Source organism: Amblyomma mixtum, chromosome 4 (genome assembly GCF_055824585.1).
Source record: "Amblyomma mixtum isolate Tamu chromosome 4, ASM5582458v1, whole genome shotgun sequence".
Lineage (NCBI taxonomy): Eukaryota > Metazoa > Arthropoda > Arachnida > Ixodida > Ixodidae > Amblyomma > Amblyomma mixtum.
Genome location: NC_143015.1, coordinates 10966683 through 10988487, shown reverse-complemented (window position 1 = coordinate 10988487; position 21805 = coordinate 10966683). Strand labels below are relative to the sequence as shown.

Below are 21805 nucleotides of genomic sequence, written 5' to 3'. Positions count from 1 at the left end.
GTGCTTATCTGAAAAAAAAAAAAAAAACTGCGTCTTTGCTTACATTTTGAATTATATATGCGCACTTTCCTCTTGGTAATATCGATTGACAACATCGCAATACTCGCTTCAACTGCGTCTTAAGCAAGACGCGGTTTCAACGAATTGCGGCGAAAATCAACCGACACCGGGCTCTGAAACGGTGACGTTGGAAACCGCAGATGCGCATTGCACATTACAGTAAAGGAATCGAATTACGCAGCTGGTCGAGGGTCTTGTGTGATTATACTGCAATGCACGAAGCTCCTGGCGTCGGCGCGAACGAAAGTTCGCACTATCACAGAAGTTTGTCAACACACGTGCGCACTCACCGCAAAATAACCGCTCGCTACCCTACCAGATGAATTCACGTCCACCTGGGAATAAAATAGCCATGATAATGCATGATGCTTGAACTGGTGCTTTAATGCGAGCATTAAAACGACAACAGCACACAGTCACGGTTCGACTTTCCAACCCACTTTCGAGTGCCGATTATTGCGATCATCAGCGCCAGACTTCAAGCGAAGCTGAGGACGCGGTAGGAGTAAGCTGAAGCTTATTGAAAGCACCTACATTTAGTCAAAGATCAGCTGTGAAAACAACGCAGCAGCTGAAGCTTGCCTGTTGAAATTCCACTCGCAAGAAGAAAGTACGCATAGCAAACGATGCACCAGCTCGACGAGCTCGACCGCGCCAAGATGGAAACCGGAAGTTGTGGGCGCGGTGTTGCCAGACCGCCAAGCAATTTCGCATATCGTCTATTGGGCTCACCAATTTGAAATCCAAATGGTCCAATTGGATAGTCCATTTGGACCATCCAATTGGAGCACCATTCCAATTGGAACCAATTGGAAACCCAAACGGTCCAACTGGATAGTCCATTTGGACCGTCCAATTGGAACACCATTCCAATTGGAACCAATTGGAAACTGAACTCGTCCAATTGGAACCCACTGGAAATCCAATTGGTTTCAATGGTTTTTTTTTTTACTGGGTCCTGAGGGCCATGCCGCTAATTCTGCCCTTCGTATAGTTTTTACACGTGTCTTTCGAGTCTGTTAAGATGTTTAGGGATCGGCCTTTCCTATAGCCTTCTACTACTGCCAGCGCGACGGCAATTTCCTCGGCCTCCGTTATGCCCACGACCTCCACTGAGGCGCATGTGGCCATGTCTCCTGTGCTATTAACTACCACCGTAGCGGCTAAGCGCTTCCCTGCATGTACGTACATGGAGGCGTCCGTATAGACTGTGTTCTCTGATCGGCCTAGCCTCCTTTCTATCTGCTCGGCCCTTGCTTTTCGTCTGTCCTCGTGTAGGTTAGGATCCATGTTTTTAAGACACCCTGATCTAGCTTCAGTGCTGCAAGCGCTGCAAGCGGCGCGAAGCGCCGCTTGCAGCGCCCGCAGGAAGCGGCGATGGATTCTCGGGCAGGCGCAGAGCGAGCCGACTCACATGAGAAAATGAACAGCCTTCTTTTTTGTTTGTGCGGTTCAACCCATCCGGGTCCTCCCTAGGTTTGACTCCGCCCCTTAGAAATCCCTGTCCCTAGGGGTAATTCTCTTCCCCTGTCTACATTTGTTTGTGTTTTTTGTCTAGCTGAAATAATATTTTTTTTACTATATTTACAAACAATGCATTTCAGAACAATGCTTATTACTTTTATAGAAGCTTTTTAGTTTTTTTTTTCATGTAAATTGAATTTGGGCTTTTATTTGTGCATGATCACCTGACTTCATTGTTTTGCACACTTCGATGGGTCCAGCTCCGAGCCGACTCACATGAGAAAATGAACAGCCTTCTTTTTTGTTTGTGCGGTTCAACCCATCCGGGTCCTCCCTAGGTTTGACTCCGCCCCTTAGAAATCCCTGACCCTTTTTGCCTAGGGACTGTCAAGCGTTACGTTCCCTAGGCTTATTAAACTGGCGAACAAAAAGCCCTACTTTTGACGCGCTAGGGACACTAGGGGGGCTGGAGTCCCTAGGTTCATAATAAGCATTGTTCTGAAATGCATTGTTTGTAAATATAGTAAAAAAATATTATTTCAGCTAGACAAAAAACAAACAAATGTAGACAGGGGAAGAGAATTACCCCTAGGGACAGGGATTTCTAAGGGGCGGAGTCAAACCTAGGGAGGACCCGGATGGGTTGAACCGCACAAACAAAAAAGAAGGCTGTTCATTTTCTCATGTGAGTAGAAGCGTTTGCGGGACGGCAGGCTGGAAACGCTGATTGGTCGATGGGATGCGCTTCTCCGTGACGTTTTTTGACTTCGCCCTCGTTCTCAACCGGACGTGGCGTCAGCGCGCCTTTCTCGACCTCTCCCTAGAGCGCCTGGGGAATCGCTAGGTGCACCCGCCGCGCCGCGCGTGCGTGGTGAGCGGGCATGCCGCATTCGTTTCGTGATCCTCGGCGCGCTCGTTTCGAGGCGTGTGCAGCTATGGCGTTCGTGCGTGGTGCGCTCGGCGGCGACAGCCAGCTGAAATTTCTGTGCAGTTTTTGCTTGCGGCTTTCGCCGTTTCCCCAGGAGCACGTGGCTAGTGTCGTGCTCGTATTTAAAGTTTTTGCCGCGGCACTACAAGGATCCGCATCAGGCGCGCTTTGAGGACCGCCGTTTGACAGCTACGCTGACGCGCTTGTCGGGGGTGCGCATTCTCAACCCTGAGGTAAGGACTGAACTACATTGTCGCAAGTTTTCTCGTGCATTGAGGACTCACCAAATTGCGGTGCTTGTAACGAAACTTTTTTTTTTTTTGCAGCGTCGTTCCCTGGATATGCTTCTCGGAAGCCGATGTCATTGTTCGCCGCGGACGCTGGGCCTACTGCTCGCCGCCACGCCGCTGTAGGTTGACGTTGAAGAGCTGCTCCAAACGGCCCTTTTCAGGGCCGCTTCATTGCTTCCTGGAAGATTGCGGGCATCAATCTCGCGGCCGTGTTCCCTCTCTTTGTCGAAATCGGCGCCAGACATCAGAACCCGCGCTAGGCCTCGTTGCAGGGTTAAACGAGTGCAGTGTGGCTTTAGAGAAGTTATGACGCGCTTAGTCTATCTATATCATTCATTCAGTGCAGTGTGCCTTTGCTTCTTTAGCGACTTCTCACGCCTTGTCGAAATCGGATTTAAAGCTCACGCCACGCCTCGTTGAATGGGTTAACCGAGTGCAGCGCCTAGCTTTGTTTTTGTGTTCTAACCTGTAAGCAGTGCACCTTTCTTCGCTCCTTACTTTTGTTCTTTTCAGTCGTTTCCTGAATCCGTCGAAAGAGCCAGGCTTGCCGGATGGTTGTTCGCCGTGAATGGAACCACGAGGCGATCGCATCTGCATACACAGCACGACTTTGTTCCCTCGTGTTTTTTTTTTTACCAAGGATTGCTTCGACAGCTCGTGCAAAACGAGGACTGCGCACGCCGTGTCGTCGCTGCTTAGTGAAGAGGCACAAAACGGATGTCGTCCTTACTAAAGGCCCTTCTCGGGGCCACCTCAGTGTTTCCTGGCAGACCACGCGCTTTCCGCCCTGTGCACATGTTCCCCTCATTTCCAATCATTTGTAAGTTGCATATCAATGAATTAATAAATCAGTCAATGCACTTTATTTACCAGAAAAATCTCGCTGGTCACCCTGGGCTAAAAGCTGTGCACACAGCTTGACAAGGCCCAGGGGACCATTAGATGACAGTTTTGAACGTAGGAAAAACAAGTTGGTACTTTAAAAGAACATGGAAAGTACACCAAACAATATAAGAGATAAACATTACAATCGCGCATTACAGTAAAGAAAAAGAAAACACTTTGACAGCAGACATACAGTATCAATTTACACTATAATACATACAAAAATCACGACATTCAGCATTATTGCACGAAATATAAGAACAGCACATAAAGCAAAAAAGAATGCAAGTTACAATAGTACAGATAGATTAGCTGTTTACATTTGCATATGCATAAAATTAGTCCTCGTCTCCTTGGGCCTCCTTCAAATCCTGCAGAAGGCTTGAATTTGCAACTGCTAATATCAAAGAAGATTTAGAAGAACTTCAGTTTGGGATACACGGTGCATAGTACTTGAGAAAACAAACAATAGCGCCTACAATGACACACACAGAAGAATAACTATGCAGCACAAGCGCTATCCTGCGCTCTACAGTATGGAACTGTGACTGAAAAATGAACCTTCACGTCAGTGAAATATGAGCCTTTAGGCTGTCTACAAATTGTTATTACAGAAAGAAAGAAATATTAGTGAATGTTGTGTGAGAGGCTTGCATATTACTCTGTTTATTTATTTATTTACCCCTCAAGGCCAGTGGCATTACACAGATGTTAGGGTGGGCTTGTCTAAAAGGAAAGTAAAATAATAGAGCCCGGCCCGCACCGCTTAGAGCACAACGGGCTAGTGGCATTACACAGGGGGAATGGTAAATATACTAAAACTGAGAGAAAAATACAGTTGATTACATGAACATTAAACAGCGCCTGAATATACAATGTTAGCTAGTGCTACGCGGAACTGCTCGTAATTTTCAGTGCCGGCAACTTCTGCGGTAAGGTGGTTCCAGTCGCATGAGGTTCGCGGCAGGAATGACTGCGAGCAGCATTTTCTGTTGCATGACATACTTCCAACTTTGTGATCATGATCAATGCGGCGGGATACAGAAATTGTACGGGGGATGAGGTGATCACGAAGAGCGGGATGATGGTACAGCTTGTGGAACAGGGTGATACGAAACACTTTTCTACGCGATGTCAGTTATGGGAGGCAGATATTAGACTTCATAGCTGTGCGGTTGTAGTTAACAAGGATTAAACGCACAGAGTTATTTTGCACCAGCTCAAGATCATTAATGAAGTCATGAGCAGGGTGCCATACACGTGTTGCATGCTCGAGTTTTTATCGTATTAGTGTTTGATAAAGCAGTAGTTTCAAATTGGAAGGAACGTTAAAGAAGTTGCGACGTAAGTAGCAAAGCATGCGATTAGCATTTTCAATTATGTTCTCGGTATGAAGAGACCAGTTAAGATAATAAGTAATGTGGACGCCGATGCACTTATATGATGAGGCTGATTCCAACGAAATGTTATCGATGTAGTAGTGAGGTGGGACGGAAGTTTTTCTAGATACACGCATGACTTTGCATTTGTTCATATATAGCTGCATTCACCATTCTTCGCACTGAAGTCACTGGCGGTCTCGTCAAGTAGTCCCCTGCTTTGTACGTTCACCTTGTTAGCGGCTGTCTTATTTCACACAATTCCACGTTCTACACGTTGATAGGTATCGTGTTCCTGCCTTGGTGGTAGTGGTTTATTTAAAAAAAAAAAAAGGAAGCAAAAGAGTGTTGCCGGCTGCGGCAATTGCTATCTAATATCTTAAGCACCCGAGCTGCAGCCGGCGGAAACGACAGGGAAAGGGAGAGGATAGTAAGGAGAAGTATAGAGGGGAGCGACAGCAAGAAAGGACAGGGGAGAGCTTTGTACACTATTTACAAAATACAAAAGTAATCAAGTTCCCGCCACCGTTGTCTTGCCATGCCGCCGGCGCGGCGGCGACGGCGGTGCCATTTACCTGCGGTTGCGGTGGCCAACAACCTCGTCGGCGGGAGGGGGGGGGGGGGGGGGGGGGGGAGCCACCCATTCATGTCTTTATCCCACCAGGGACACAGCGACGCAAGCGAGGGGACCATCCCTTTCTGGCTTGACAAGGAGCGCCGACCAGCCGCCTTGGGGACTGAGGGCAGAACAAATTAAGCCACTTCCCAGAACTGATATATGAAGGCCGCTAACCCCACTGGTGAAATGTCCGGGCAGGTGCTTTGACCTTAGTGGACATGTCGTGGCAATTATCTCAGACGTCGACTCGTTTCGCCTGGTATCGAAATGAATATTGCTCGCGTAAGCGTTAACATTCAAAGATTGAGTAATGGTATAACGTCTATACCTTTCGCCATTTATTTTTCAATAACAAAGCGCAAAAAAATTTTTGTGCAAATAAAATGAAAAATCGTTGTTTCTATTTTTTCTTTTTTTATATACAGCAGTCTGTCCGCTCCCCCTAAAACCACTCTCTGTGACCGCCACTGACTGAAGTAATGTAAGGTTGTTAGTGTTGGTTATTTCTCTAAAAATGACGCAAACATCAGCGAATAGGTGAATATGAGAATCCATAAGAGAGCGGGGATCATTAATGTTAGATCAGGAACAGTAGCTAGGGTCCAAGAACTGAACCTTGTGGAACTCCGGAAGACACCTCTGTAAAACAGGTGTTATAACCGTAAGCAATAACTATTTGTGAGCGATTAAGTAGACATTCAATCCATTTCAATAAGTTACAGTCAATATTAAGATGTTTTAGTTTGTGAGCCAAAAGGTTGTGACATACATCGTCGAAAGCCTTTGAAAAATTCAGAAATATACAGCCAGTTAGTGATGATAGGTCTAGAATACAGTGCAATGCATGTGTAAACTATATTAACTGTGTTTCGCAAGAGTAAAGTTTTCGAAAACAATGTTGCGCTGACATAAAAAGTTGTTCAATGAAAGGAAGTTAACAAGGTTGGTGAATATTATATGTTTGAACATTTTGAGTCAAGTATTTTGTAAGGGATATGGGACGATAATTAATAGGGGATGCTTTGCTGCCGGATTTGTAGACTGTAACCACCTTTCCGATCTTCCACTCAGTAGCAGCGTTGACTGGTCAATGCTGGAAAAGTTTGGTTAGTATAATGGGCGAATAAGCTGCAGTGCATTTTAAGTAACGCAGTCATAACCCGGAGCGGAATGAACACTGAGTCTATCAATAAGCTTATTCACACCAGTAGGAGCAACAGTTATAGGTGGCATGAAAACATAGTTGAAGTGGTGAGTTGTAGGCATATGTATACATCAGATATGGGTGTAAAGTTGTCAGTGATTACGCGGTTAAGAATCGTGACGCGAACGTCGGAAGGGATGAGGTCGCCTAACGGGTCAGATAACGCAAAACTATCGTCGGTGGAAGGATTAATGACCCGCCAGAATTTTTGACATTGGTGGTTACATGTGAGTGGAAGTGCTTTTAGCGCTTTTGAGCGCCTGAACATACATGTTGGAAGCCGCTGAATACGAAGTCCGATCGCTCACTAGTTGGCGAGAACTTTGCGATGCGGTAGAGGCTTTCTTTTTGTTAGATAAACGTTTAATGTGATTATTACACTAGGGAGCTATTGAGTGGGTGGTAGCAGTGCGTTCAGGAGTGTATTGTTCTGTGAGTTGGGTGATTATAGCTGTGAACATGCTCCAGTTGGTTTGAATGCTGCGGACACCAAAGCTATGGGAAAGCATCGATAAAAAAAAATAGTTCATTATTTATCGCCTGAAAATTTGCTCCATTGTAGTCTCGTATTATTATTTTTTTTCTTTTTGTTAGTGTTCGGAGTGGCTAGATTAATGTCATAGTGCATTAGCAAGTGGTCGCTGATGCCTGGCAGGTATGTAATAGGTGAGACTATGTCAGATCGATTTGTCAGGATTAAATCTAGCGTATTAGCCGCGTTGGCTGTTATAGTCCCTTGTGAGCACAAATGCACTAACGAGAATACTGAGCGCACATCTAAAAATTCGCGACTTCGAGACGAGAACGGGGACATTAAAGGGGAGTTGGTATCCCATGTTATCTTCGAAAAAATTAGATCGGCAAATAAAACAATACTGAAATAGATCATGGTGCTTTGTTTTTAAGTGTTTCCATAAAAAAGTATGGCAACAGATAAGGAAAGGCTTAGGTGATCGTGATCGAGGAGGTTAGACTGAATTATAGTGCAACAGCTTGAAACAGGTCTTCACATCATTCATATATACTTTTGCATCTGAGCCTTGTATTTATTGCTGTATTTTGTGTTACAACTTGTATTTAACATTTTTCAATTTTGCTAAACCTGTTCTTTTTTGCATATATTATGTATTCGCCCCTTCTGCTTGGGCCTACTGTAGGCCTGCAGTATGTTCTAAATAAAATAAAAATAAAAAGAACATTGCAGGAGCCCGGACAAAGCAAAATTACACAAATTACGTTTGAATAGAGATTATGGCAGGAAAGTGGATGAAATATAGCTAAAAGAAGAATTGTGAACCGAAGCAAAGTATGTAATGAGCCAGAAATATGCATATCAAAGAAGACACTGCACTGAGAAAATGGACAGCATGAAATAAATGAGCAGCACAAGTGCAGCGTACAGGCCTTTATCAAAGAATTTATTTTTTGTTTATTTACCACGTCCTGGTAGTGTTAGCTCCATAAAGCATTATCAAAATTATCACAATTTTCAGTTTTATTTGCTTAGGAGAACGTTAGAGCATTAAGAACTTGGCTCATAAATGCACCTCAAATATTGCCATAAATCATCCTACTCTTCGTCCTGGGCCACAAGAGCTGGGGCTTCATGAGATAATTATTACGGTGCATTAACGAAAATTTCAACATGCCGTCAGCATGCAAAGATTTTATACTGGCGCTGAAAAAACCGCATTTTTTTAATTTTCGCTGGCAGGAGGGAGTAACTTTCTTGACTGCGCTGCTTTCTTCCTAAGCAAATGAAAGACGTGTATGCCGAGCAAAAACAATTCGAAAATATGTAGCGTAAGATATAACACTAATGCACTGTGAAGCTTGATGCCTTATTGGTCCAGTAGAGTGGAGAGCTGGGCGAGTTAATTGGTTCACGATTGTAGAAAGAAAACCAGCGCAAAAGACGGGGACACAGAACTCGGAACACAGAATACAGGAACACAGAACACAGCGTCGTCCTGTGTTCCTGTTGTGCGTCTCCGTCCTTTGCCCTTGTTTTTTTTTTCCTTAATTGGCCATGCACTTGTGGCAATTTAAGTGCACTTCCTGTGAATTTTGCACAAAAGTAGTGTATTTTTGCATTCACCTTTTTTACACGCTGAGTTGTTTTATCTTTTGGTCACTTCAGAAGGGAGGAGTTAGTATAGAAGTAATTTACTTGGAGAATACAAGGAAATATATCTTGCGATGAATTTTCTCATATTTTAATTCTGCCTGATGGGAATGCATTACGCGCCATACGGTGTTACTCACAACCAAACGCCCAAGGCTCTAAGTTGGGCAAAGCATGTATCATATATGTGGAAGTGCGAATATGGCTGTGGTGCGCTGGGCGTCTTGCATGCACAGCAGGAAGTGATTTGTGTCTAGACCATCCAGGAGGGCATGTACAAGGACGGGAAGATAGTACAAACGCTAAAAAAAAAAAAAGCTAGCTGGGGCTAGAAACGCATTTTTCGTTCTAGCAAGTACCAACGTTGGGGCAAAGCAACCAGTTTTGGGCGCCTTGTAAGAAGAAAGGATGGTTCTGGGAAGCGGAGGCAGGGCTGCGTACGGCGCACGCGAGGTCGCGGGGTCACGGAGTAGCGCTGCAGCAGCACATCGGGAAAAGGTTAAATTCTTCCACTCGCCACTCGCAGCGCACCGCAGAGCCGGCAGCCTTCTCTCTTGTCCGCCTACCCGGCAGGTTCCGGCCGGGGAGACGGACAATAGTCGCGGGCGAGAGCGAAGGAGGGGGGGGGGGGGGGGCACCACATGAAAAGCATTAGAAGAATGTCACTGGCGCCTCCACTACGGCTCAGCTTGTACTATTCTGGCGCAGTGCTGCGTTTCGCCGTAATCGCTTGTCAGCAAAGTGAACACAGCACCGTGCCTTCCCGTGAATAGTACAAGCAGGGACGTCGCGGCCACATCGGCATTCGCAGTATAGCGCCGCCCTGTCGCTTATTTGCTCGCTTATCCTCTAACAAGTCAAAAAGTCTTCCTGTTGTGGCACGCCATCCATGGCTTACGACACCACGTCTGTCATTCCCCTTCATACTTCAAGCGTTTCTCTTGCTATGGAAGTATTAGCCGTTGCGGCCACCAATTCAAGCAGCGAGAAAAATTTCAGCGCCGCAGGATTCGTAATGAAAGAGCGCCGCTCTTGTTTCGATCAAGCCATCATCAATGAACAACTTGCATATTTAGAGTGATAAATCTATACCTTTATGCGTTGTGTCTTGTGTATAATCCCAAACTGTGATCTGGAATGCGAGGTCAAAATTTGAATGTCATTGAAATAAACTCATTTTCCTGAAATTCTCTTTTTGTGTCGTCGCCGCTTTGCAGGTCGGGCCGAGCACGAGCGTGCTCAGGGTCCTTCAGTGTCGGGCCGGGCTTCCTGTCGGTAGGTTAAGTCCCGGGCCGGGCGCGGGTTCGAAATTGCGGCCCGTGCACAGCTCTATTCAGAAACCTAATCACATTTCCTTTTGTGAAAAAAGAGCTATGTGCAGAGTTTAAATGGTGCAAGTATGAAGCTACAATGAAGTCAATTACCAAACACATCGAAACATCAGTTGTGATGCCTGAAAAAAGATGTACTGCAACATATAAATACTCAAGTCTCGATAAGCAGGAATACTGAAGGGGAATAAAAACAGTTTTCTTTTGTTCGGGCTCACGCACCTGCTACAAACATATTCTTTATACATAGCAATAAAACTTGAAATAACTGTTTAAGAAGCCTTTTGGTCAAAGTATAGCTAAGTATGACTGAAAGGAGTCCGCAAGAAATGCACGGAAGCAGGCATGCAGTGTGACAGCGCAGCGCGACAGGTGCGCTTTTTAATCTCGCGCGCGCACTGAAGAACATGGGTTTATGGTTTATTGGGGTTTTAACGTCGCAAAACGAGTCAGGCTATGAGGGACGCCGTAGTGAAAGGGGTTCGGAAATTTCGACCACCTGGGGTTCTTTAACGTGCACTGACATCGCACAGTACACGGGCCTCTAGAATTTAGCCTCCATCGAAATTCGACCACCCCGACCGGGATCGAACCCGCGTCTTTCGGATCAGCGGCCGAGCGCCATAGCCACTGAGCCACCGCGGCGGGTCGAAAGACATGACGGGGACACGCCGAGGAGGCAACGCTGCAGTGCACGCTGCCTCCTCGCCTCTCGGCTCCTCGCGAGCAGCCCCGTCCGCTGACGAGCGGTGGCGGGGGAAAATCTAGGGAAAACATGCCTGTCCCCAACCGGACATGACGTCATTAAATACCACGTGACCTATGACGTCACGCGTATGACGTCATATTTTTTGACCAATCAGCGTTTCCAGCCTGCCGTCCCGCAAACGCTTGTATGTGAGTCGGCTCGGGCTGCTCGCGGTGGACGAAAAAGTTGATGATGTTGATGGATGGATGGATAGGAGCGCCCCCTTTGGAACGGGGTGGTGGCAAATGCCACCATGCTCAGCTTTTCCCTATTTATTATTTTTTTTGTTTACTGTGTTGGCAATTCTCATTAAGACTCTCCATCACCCCTGCCTACGGCTTCCTATTCTAACCTTATGCCACATCTCTGCTTTTCAGCCACCAATCCTCCAATCGCTTTTTGCGATTGGAGGATTGGGCTTGACCTTAAGGATAAGCTTGAGGATAAGCTTGACCTTGGGCGCCATCCGTGGGCGGCACCTGGAAGCTCCTGTGTGTGTGTGTGGCCTCCGCAACCAAGCGCGCGTTGCTCGCAGCCAGAGCTGATCGCGAAGGCCACGGCGCATGCATTTCAAAGGCTATTCCGGCGTGGATCGTGGAAAGTTTGGTTGCGGCCCTTACACGGATATTTGTTAAAATTATTTCCTCCGGGAAAACAGGATGGGGCCCGTACACGGGTGCATTTATGCGGTATGTTCAATTTTGGGAGTCGAAAAATTTCCGGAATTTTACCCGCATAATAGGCGCACCCCGAACTTTGAGCCGGATTTTCTGGAAAAAAAGTGCGCCCACTATGCGAGTAAATACGGTAACTGCTTGAAACCATACAGCACAAAGGAAGGCAGGGATCAAAGTAAGCACTTCCATGCGCCTCTTTTCGGTCCTCTGTTGCATTACTTTGCGCTGCAACTTTTTAACATGAATGGCTAATTAGCTTCCATGTACCGTAATTTTAGGTATGCAGTCCACAGGCTGTACATGTCTAAAAGCGCAGTACAGTATCTTTCAATGTTGCCGGATACGGCATGAAATTCCCTACACTCATTCTATTAATACAAGGTTATTACTTCCGCTGTGCATGCAGATACATTTTTAATAAGGGAGTAATTACTCACTGGCATCCACCCAGTTTTATGCACCAGTCGCACACGTTGCGCCTGTGGGCATATGTATCCAGCGTGGACAATCTAGTGAACAAAAATTTTTTCATAAAAAATTGAGCTTTGCTAATGGATGCAGACTGTATATCGTAAATTACGGCATTAGCCACGTCTGGCACTTATGTACTGCTTTAACCACGCACTAGCTAGCTACAAAACTCGTGAACACGATAACGAGCGTAAAATACCAAACGTTTCATAAAACATTACTGTGCACAGGGGTCCACTGCATTGAAATGTTTCATGAGCACCACAGTCAAAACATCTTTAACTCTTCACATTCAAACCACACATTTAAAACACAGACTGCAACCTCCCTATCCAGCTTGTGCTTTTTTTTTTTCATTCTTCAAGCCATGTTGTGGGAGTGCACGGTAATCTGTAATGACGACATGGTGCCGGCCTTGATGTCATAAAACTGATGTCATAACAGATGTAATAAAACTCCGGACCGAGGAACACCATAACCAGTCGCGCCATGGCAGCTAGCTCATTGAGATAACGCTAGAAGAAATGATCTTTCTAGAAATGCTCAGTGTATACAACCACCGCATTCGAATCAATCAGTTTATGCCAGACCCGCAGAACCAAGCTCCAAAGTGCTTTCAATTTTTTGTACTTGGGGGAACTGTGCAGGCTCAATTCACCTCACATTGCACGATTTATGCACTGAAGACACTACACAAATAATTTCCTTCCACTTTCACATCGGCACATTCATTGCGCGAAGGATAGCTGCTTGCACTGCAAACACTGATCACCGGTCGACCGCTTCGGAAAAAAAATGCATGGGGGCGCCACCGTTGCTGAAAAGTGCGATTAGCTATGTACCAACACTCATAGCAAAACTGAGGCACACCAACATAAAACCAGGAGCAAAACCAAATAGCTAAGCATGAATCAAAACCATGAGTCAACTGGGCTAAACACATGCTTTTGAACGTCTACTCGGTTTAACCATGTCAAAACCCCGCCAATTCTTTTTTTTTTATCAAAGTGCAAATTTTGGTTTTGAATTTCAGCAATGCAGTGTCCATTAACATATCTAAAGTCAGAACAATATTTCTTACAAAAATTTAACATTAAAAAATTATGAAAACAAAGAATGTCTTGACCTGAACCATGGCCCCAGGATAGCAACAAAACAAATGGGATCACAAATATTGAGATCTAGAATTTGATTTTATTGGCCCTGCAGATGAGGGTGCCGCCTAGCATGACACAAATGTTAGAAGGTGCCTTTCTTTTAGGTCCATGACTAGGAGTTCCAGTTTAGCGACCCAACAGACCAACACTGCTGGCATGCATAGCAACAGCATCCGTAGCCAGCTGTAGCATGGATTCAATTTCGCCATGGAGCATATAATAGATGGTGATGCCATCTATTATATGCTCAAAAAATTTCGTGTCAATACATCAAGAAATAAAAATTTATTTTCTGAAAGCCACGTCCCCCCTTTTTAGAAAAAGAAAAGATACGCAGTCTTCTTGCACAATATTTTATCTGCCACCCCAGCACAGGCACAACCATGTCCAGCATATATCTTGCTTTTAAACACGTGAAGAGAATGCCCAGTTGTATGCTGATTGCAGATGTTTGAGTAGGCACGTCACAGGCATTGGCCAGGTGCATGTTGTCACGTCGCAGCCTTCCGCAGAGCCGCCTCCGCCTTCATCTTGCGGTAGAGGAAGACAGCCCGCTGGCGCTCGGCCTCCAGTCTCTGCCGGTCCCCCGTGGGCAGTTCCCGGCGCTTGACGGTCAAATCGGGCCGCCCATCACCCGCCTCCTTCAGCATCTTGGTCAGCAGGAGCTCCTTGCGGCCAGGCTGTGCACATCATCACCATCAGCATCAGTTTAACTATGTACACACGCACGCAAATATGCATAAGCACTCGCAGCTGAGTATAAATGCCACCTCCTTGCAAAGTGGCTACCATAAAAAAATTAGGAGGACGCTTAAGCTTCACCTTAGGAGTAGACGCAATAGCGCCTTCTCCTCCTTTTTTTCTCTTCTCATTCCTTTTCTTTCACTCATCCCCTGTGGTTTGCTTTCCCGCAATGCACCCTCAACTCGTTCCCTGTGGTTAGCTTCCCCGCAATGCACCCTCCTTAGTTGTGTTACTTCATCTAACAGGAGAGCGCGCTGGCGTCACAGCTACACAAGCGCCACGGATGGTGCTTGTGTCGCTGCGACGCCTAAGGAGGGTGCATTGCAGGGAAGCTAACCACAGGGAACGAGTTCGCTCGTAACCGTGCTGGTGAGTCAGGCGTCCTCGGTTCCTCAGCGTATTTTGTTGCTAGCTGGCGTCGTTGTTGTAGCAATAAATGCCTAGTTTGTGATAGCCAGTGTGCCGTTCCTTTGTTCCCTCAGAGCAAGGCCCGCCGCGGTCGGCGTGCACTTGGTAGCATACATGACCACGGGGTGGGGTCCGGCGGTTTTGAACTGGGTCAGCCACAGTAAAACGGGGAGAACGCATTTATCTCCCCAATTAAAACCCCTCACACCTAAACTCAAGTTGCAGTCGTAGTTCGTCAGCACATCGTTCTCAACAAACCCGATGCCACGAACGCCAGCATAGCTTCCATGCTGAACGAACAAGCAGCAAGCCGCAGGCTTTATGGTGAATGCACCTTGGATGTACGCTGTGTTGTTCACTGCTCACCGTGTGATTCCTGCATCCCCGCATGGCCCCACTGCGCCTGAACGAGACGAGCGGAAGGCGCTGCTGTTGCAAGCTATTTGTTGGGGCAGTGGCATACATTACGAGGAGGAGGCTTTAGTGGGCGCCGCCTGATGGTGCTATGTGCACGCCAAGTGAAGAGGAAAAGTAGTGGAAACGTATTTTGCTACTCGCTTAACTGCGAATTCTGCAATTTCCATGTTCATAATTACTAATACACACCACAGTATATGTCTCTAAAGCACCCTTCTAAGACAACACCGTATTCGCTAGATGTGCATTTGTTCATTCCAAACCATCGAGCTGGCGTGGCGGAGTTGTTAGCGTGCTCATCTCGCACTCGGGAGACTCTGGTTCGATTCCCCAACTTGACAAATTTCCTACTCGGTTTTATTTATAAATGCTTCTGGGATTTTTCGCTCACGGCCAACGCCACCGCCGACGACACTGGCTTTTCTGCGACACGGGGCCCTAAACGCACTCACGTTAAAAGATCCCGATGGGAAGCAGCCCTGTTTGTCACTGCATCGTCAGCCTCTGTCTGCTACACAAGAGTTTCCCGTGGCTCGCTAGACCAAGAGCCTCACATTATTCATTAAAACCACATAACTCACGACATTGGGCATCCATTTCAGATTGCCCACACTAAAAGCAGTTTTGCAGTAAAATTCCTTTCCCCATAACAATGCCACTATCGCATGCCCACCACCATTTCTTGATATTGTAAACCCATATACAGTACCCCATAAATAAAGTTGGTTATTTTGGCCTAATATAGATGCAAGCGGGCATCGCTGTCACTACCAACCCGTTTGCCGCCACAGTGAAAGGCACCATCTTGGTTTTAAGCGGAATCGGCTCGGCAGGCGCAATCGGACTGGCTTGGATAGGCTTGGTCATTTCTTCTCCATCGTTGCCATTCGAGATAATGAGATGCTTTCCATTGCCATTGGGATGGCCTACAAAGAGTGCGCGATCGCATTGAAGCGGGACAGCTGCAGCGTCCGCCGTGGCTTGGACGACGCCCCCCCACGGTGCGGGGCAGCAAACGCAGTAGACGAGGGGTGGGGGGACTGCATTCGGAGGTGTTCGCTTCCGCTCGTGTCTTCCCATGGGTTACCTCTCGGTCTTCGCGAACGTCACTGCCCCATGCAAACTGACTGTTCTCGCTTCGCGCAGCAAGTGCATTCATTCACGGCATGACCGCGGCGCACTATCTGGTATCATGATGTGATAGGGTGCGGGCATAAGGAAAGCACGGCTATGACTCAGATAAAGCCTAATATTATCACTTGCAGGCAGAACATGGGGAGCAGTGATTTTCACAATTTTGAAAGCCGGTTTTTCACAGAAAAGTTTATTTTTTTAAGTTCACGAATTTTTCGGACTGTTCGATTATTCGGACCAGTTTTTGGGTCCCGCCGAGTCCGAAAAATCGGTTGCCGACTGTATATATCAGGGCAGTGACTTGTTCTGACACCATTTCTCAATCTGCAATGAACCCTTTATGTAATAATAACCCCTGAAGGATTTTTTAGGAGAATAAACTAAAGTGAAGTTACAAGGAATTGGCAGCCTGATGACTTGACGGCTGAGGAATGTTTCAGACTGGGTTAGCTGAACATATCATTACCTTAGAGTCATGCCACTGAGAATGGCAAAAAAGAGACATATACAGAGGTAAGCGAAGACACGTAAATGTTTAACCAAACCAGCCTGTGCACGCTTAACCATGTCTGTGCCTGCAATTCTAAGCAGTACACTACTATAATAGTACTACAAAGATTTCACGGCAGTGTGACCGCACCACACCTACCATATTTCCTCGCACACTGAACACACCTCTTTTCCACCCAAGACCCATGCAACTCTGGAGGGTGTATTCATTATGTAGGTAATATACTGACAAAGAGTTATACTGTGACAAACAAAATATGGTTTGGTTTGTGGCGTTTACTGTCCCAAAGCAACTCAGGCTATGAGAGACACCAAGCAAAATAAAGTGGTGCATTTGCTATCTGGGTGCATCCTTTGTGATAGAGAGAAGGAAACCCTTTCCAGTTTGTAAAACCGGCGTGTAAAACTCCCTGGCATGCTACTCATCATGGGAATGAGAAAGACAGAAGGAGAGAGAGGTGCAGAAAATGGTAAAGTAAAATGACCAAAAGGAGAGAGAAAATTAAAAAATGGCACTAAATTTGGGCTGAAATGCACCAACCAGCAATGGTAGAAGATATTAAATGCTGAAGTGCAGAGTCCCACACAGGGGCTGACTAAGCTCACTGCATGAAGAATGCATGATGGTGAGATGCCGGGAGGCATTGGAGTTTGTCGAGTACAGTCAAGCCCACTTATAACAGTATTCAAGTGCCATGGAAATACCATTGTTATAACCAATCATTTTTATAACAGGGTTGTGCCAAAAAAAAGAAAAGATGACAGACTTCAGAGCATTTCTTGACAGTAAATACCCGGAGGGGTTTGATTATTCTAATGCCTGTAAAAGCTCGTTAATTCGAACTTCAGGGAACCGGAACAGTGTTCACTGATGACCAAAGCACCGCCATCACTGCGCCACTGGGAGCTTCGCGCACCTCCACGTCACAGGAATCAGGCCGGCTTTCTGGAAGTGATTCTTGCGGGAAATTCAAGAAGCATGCAGAACCAAGGGTGCGGTGACAGCTGACAAGAGAAAAACCGCGCTGGCTGCACGTACGCGCACTGACTGATTGGGAGCATGCATGGCACGTGTAGCCAAATGCAGCAGTGCAGCAGCTCGCCTGATGCGATGACGCCTGCCCCTGGGACATGGGAAATTTGTGAAGCGGGAAGTTAGCGAAGAACAGCGGAAGATGGGACAACACACGCGCTGCCGGTGCCAGCTGTAGCTCATAGTGTAAAAACAAAGAAAAACGCGTCTGCACATTTTTTCTGCGAGCGGTGCACCCCTCAGAAATGTTAATAATAGACTGCTCCACCTAGGCTCAGTCCATTGGTTGGCCCCGCACGCGCGCGCTTCTGTGTTGTAAGCATGGTTTTGCTGGTGTGGTTGTAGCATCTCCTTGGTTTTTTTTCTTCTATAATGATTGACACTCAATTACCAGATTTAATTGTTATAACCAGTATTGTGCCTTGACAGCATTGCTATAAGCAGTTTATTTTACCATAGAACACATGGCAAAGCTGATGGTGCCACGACTGACCATTGTTATATCCAATATATTGTTATAACCAGTATTGTTATAAGTGGGCCTGACTGTAGAATGATGCCATCTACGTAAGCAGATAAAAGATTCACTGCATGTCTCTGCTGCATAAGGCAGGCTGAGGGGCCTCATTCACAGTCCACTGTTTGAGGCACTCGAGTGAGCAACTCCATACACAGTATGCACTCTTGTCGGCATACTTGAAGGAATTGTTGAGCGCTAAAAAACCACGGAAAAAGGACGAACACACGGGACGAAGCGCTTAAAGCGTTAAGCGCTTCGTCCCGTGTGTTCGTCCTTTTTCCGTGGTTTTTTAGCGCTCAACAATTCCTTCAAGTATGTATTTCCAACTAGCCCCAGTAGTAGCTCTTTTGTCGGCATACCGCGGGCACTCAGAGAACATGCTGCACTGTTTCCAATGAGCCGCAATTGTCGCAATGCAGACTGCTCACTTCTCCTAAAGGTACCGCAAGCTGTCTGCACTACTTCCTGCAGTGCTACACATCTTGCAAATTCAGCCATGGAGGCATCACTCCCTGATGGCACCAGTATGGGATCAGTATAGTATGCATGCTTTGCTGAAAGGTGGGCTGTTTGCACTCATTGGAAAAACAGACGAGAAGCCAGCTAGCTACCACCAATCAGTCAGTGCAACGTGCATGGCAGTGAGCCGTTCACAAATTTCTTTCGTCGCCTGCGGTCCCATTTCTCCAGTGCAATGGCATGCTTGAGAAGCAACGCTTCCAATAGTGGTCATAGCAGAATAACAATGCACACTTAGTGTCAAACTGATTCCCTCATAGCAGCTTCAATAAACGTCACTGATGCGCACCAGTGCACTATTATCTCTCTTTGATGATTACACTGCTGAAAAGAGGGCTCCACTACACTGGGGGCACCCTGCACAATGCACTGGTTTCGGGGCAACTCCGGTGCAAGTTCATTGCAGGTGTCATTAAATTCATCGCTCTGCTTTGTTTTCAAGGGCCTTCCCTTAGTGCCATCCATATTCCTTGGGGAATAAGCATCATCATCATCATCATCAGTCTGACTACGCCCACTGCAGGGCAAAGGCCTCTCCCACGTCTCTCCAACTAACCCTGTCCTTCACCAGTTGTGGCCACCCTATCTCCGCAAATTTCTTAATCTCATCCACCCACCTAAATTTCTGCTGCCCCCTGCTACGCTTGCCTTCCCTTGGAATCCACTCCGTTACCCTTAAAAGGACCAGCGGTTACCTTGCCTTCGCATTACATGCCCTGCCCAAGCCCACTTCTTCCTCTTGATTCTGACTGGGATGTCATGAACCCGCGTTTGTTCCCTCACCCACTCCGCCCTCTTCCGATCTCTTAACGTTACACCTATCATTTTCCTTTCCATAGCTTGCTGCGTTGTTCTTAACTTAAGCTGAACCCTCTTTGTTAGCCTCCACGTTTCTGCCCCACAGGTGAGCACCGGTAAGATACAGCTGTTGCATACTTTTCTCTTGAGGGAGATTGGCAAACTGCCACTCATGATCTGAGAGAACCTGCCATATGTGATCCACCCCATTCTTATTCTTCTGGTTATTTCCCTCTCATGATCGGGATCAGCTGTCACTACCTGCCCTAAGTAGACATATTCCCTTACCACTTCCATCACTGCCACTAATTTGTGTCTCCAGTTGAGAGGAGTACACGGCCACTCACCTTGGTGAGCTTGTCACTGTCTGCTTTCCGGACGTGGGCCGTGATGGCTGGCGGATGATGGACCACCTCCCCAAAGGCCACTCGGTCTGCACACACAGAAAGGAGGCAGCACTGTGAATCTGACCGGCTGCCCTAACAGGCACCACAGAATGTACGACTGAACCTCATCAATTGAGGGCAGGAAAATGCACCACCGTGCAACGATTGCTAACAGAAACTGCACTTCAGGGCAGATGCTAGGTTACAGAATGCCTTGCAATGGCTGGCTTATACTCCATCTCACAAGCGGCTTGCAGCGCTGTAAAGGCTGTGGCTATCTGAGCCAATCACAATGGGGTGAAACACAAGACATGCTCTTCCGCACCCCTTACCCATTCAACCGGTGGCTCCATCACTGGAAAGAAAAGAGCTACAGAGCTGCTGCACGCAGGAGACTCGGCGGACACTTGTTTATGAATGGCAACGTACCACTCAACAGCAAGCCTCCGCAGTGCTGTGTTCGTGCCGACTTGCGCAGCTAATTTGGTTTGGTTCGGTTAATTGGGGTTTAATGTCCCAAAGCGACTCAGGCTATGAGGGAAGCCGTAGTGCAGGGCTCCGGAATAACTTCGACCACCTGGGGTTCTTTAACGTGCACTGACGTCACACAGTACACGGGGCCTCTAGAACTTCGCCTCCATCGAAATGTGACTGCTGGCGCACCAGTGAACGAAACTCTCGCAGTGCTTTCAAAACACCATTCCAAACTACCTATTCAGTTACTGCAATAGTTGTATGGAAAATAGTTGAGAATAACATTGCTTAAATACCGTAAAGACCCACATATAATACGGGTCTGCATATAATACGAGCTGTAATTTGGGGATAGCAAACACAGAAAAGAAGTTTTCATCCACATATAATGTGAGTAAGGCAGTCAGCTCAGAGACGTTCCAGAAGTCATGAAAGCTGAACGTCCTTCGCTTATTTGTGTACGCCGGTGCGCCAGCGTGCTGGATATGACACATGCAGCGTGGGCGGCAAATATCTGGCAGATACAAATCAGGCACCGCGCTCGCACCTACTCGTGTCCTTCACTGCGAGCATGCGCAGCCTGGGTCTGGCACACGCACAGGCGTACACGCTCCCAAGGTGTCCGTAGTCGGTGCTCTAGTGATTGTCGCCGTACGGTGTACTGTCTTCCAAAAAGCCCTTGTCAGAGATATCTTTCCACTGAAAGACGCCTTTGGTACCGTCAAGCACCTTTTTAATATCCTGCATTTCTTGCAACTGCAACCGACGAGTTCCTTGGGAATACTAGCGCAAGCATCCGCCATCCAACACACAACAGGGCTGGATGGGCCCGTGTCCAGCAGTAGTAACTACAGTCTCTCCGTACCTCATCCAGACCGTGTAGCAGTGCTTGATGCGGTACCGTGCTTTCAGCAGCTACGATTACTTTCCTTTTAAAAGCAGCCGAAGACTGCTTCCGCGGTACCAATACCATGGGAGGTGCTATGATCCTATGTGTTGCAAGGTCAGGTGAGCACAGTGACCTGGAGTCGAAATCAAAACTACTGACCTACGCCACCACTATTCTCTGTTTCATGCATAGCAGGCAATGCTGCGGAGGTTGCTGAAGTAGTTCATCCGCAAAGCCATATTACTCCGCCACCTATCATTCATTCTTCTCAAAACTACGGTCATTGTTTGGAAAAATACAAAGAGCGGTATAAAACAATGTGGAAGCACTGAAAATCCCGGTCGAAGCGGTGAGGCGCTCAGTGTTTGGGCTCTCCGGCCATAATTTTCACGGAGTGTGAACTACTTTTTGGGCGCGGATTGAGTAGAAACAATTCGCCCCACCAACCGCATATCATACCGCCACGTGTACTCCTTGCTTCTCGAAGTCTCGACGAGTCGCAGGGCGAAAATGTGCCAAGAGGTAAAACGAAGTCCAGGAGGTGCCATTCATGGCACGTAAGATTTGTCACAACGAAATATGCTTGTGTTCGCTTTGGTTTTATGGGGAGCTACTTTTTGCGCACGGAGTCAGCC

General features: G+C 46.9%; 1 protein-coding gene across 2 annotated transcripts in view; it reads right to left on the bottom strand.

Moving 5' to 3' along the window:
- Nucleotides 1-13608: 13608 nt before the first annotated feature.
- The window catches only part of LOC149345685 (uncharacterized), a 28164-nt gene continuing 19967 nt past the window's right edge, over nt 13609-21805 (bottom strand). For both annotated transcript variants that reach the window (XM_089586188.1, XM_089586189.1), the window contains exons 5-6: nt 19769-19854; nt 13609-14018 (exon numbers count right to left, since the gene is read on the bottom strand). In XM_089586188.1, the coding sequence (XP_089442314.1) occupies nt 13830-14018; nt 19769-19854 (275 nt within the window). In that variant the 3' untranslated portion in view covers nt 13609-13829. The remainder of the gene's footprint in view (nt 14019-19768; nt 19855-21805) is intronic.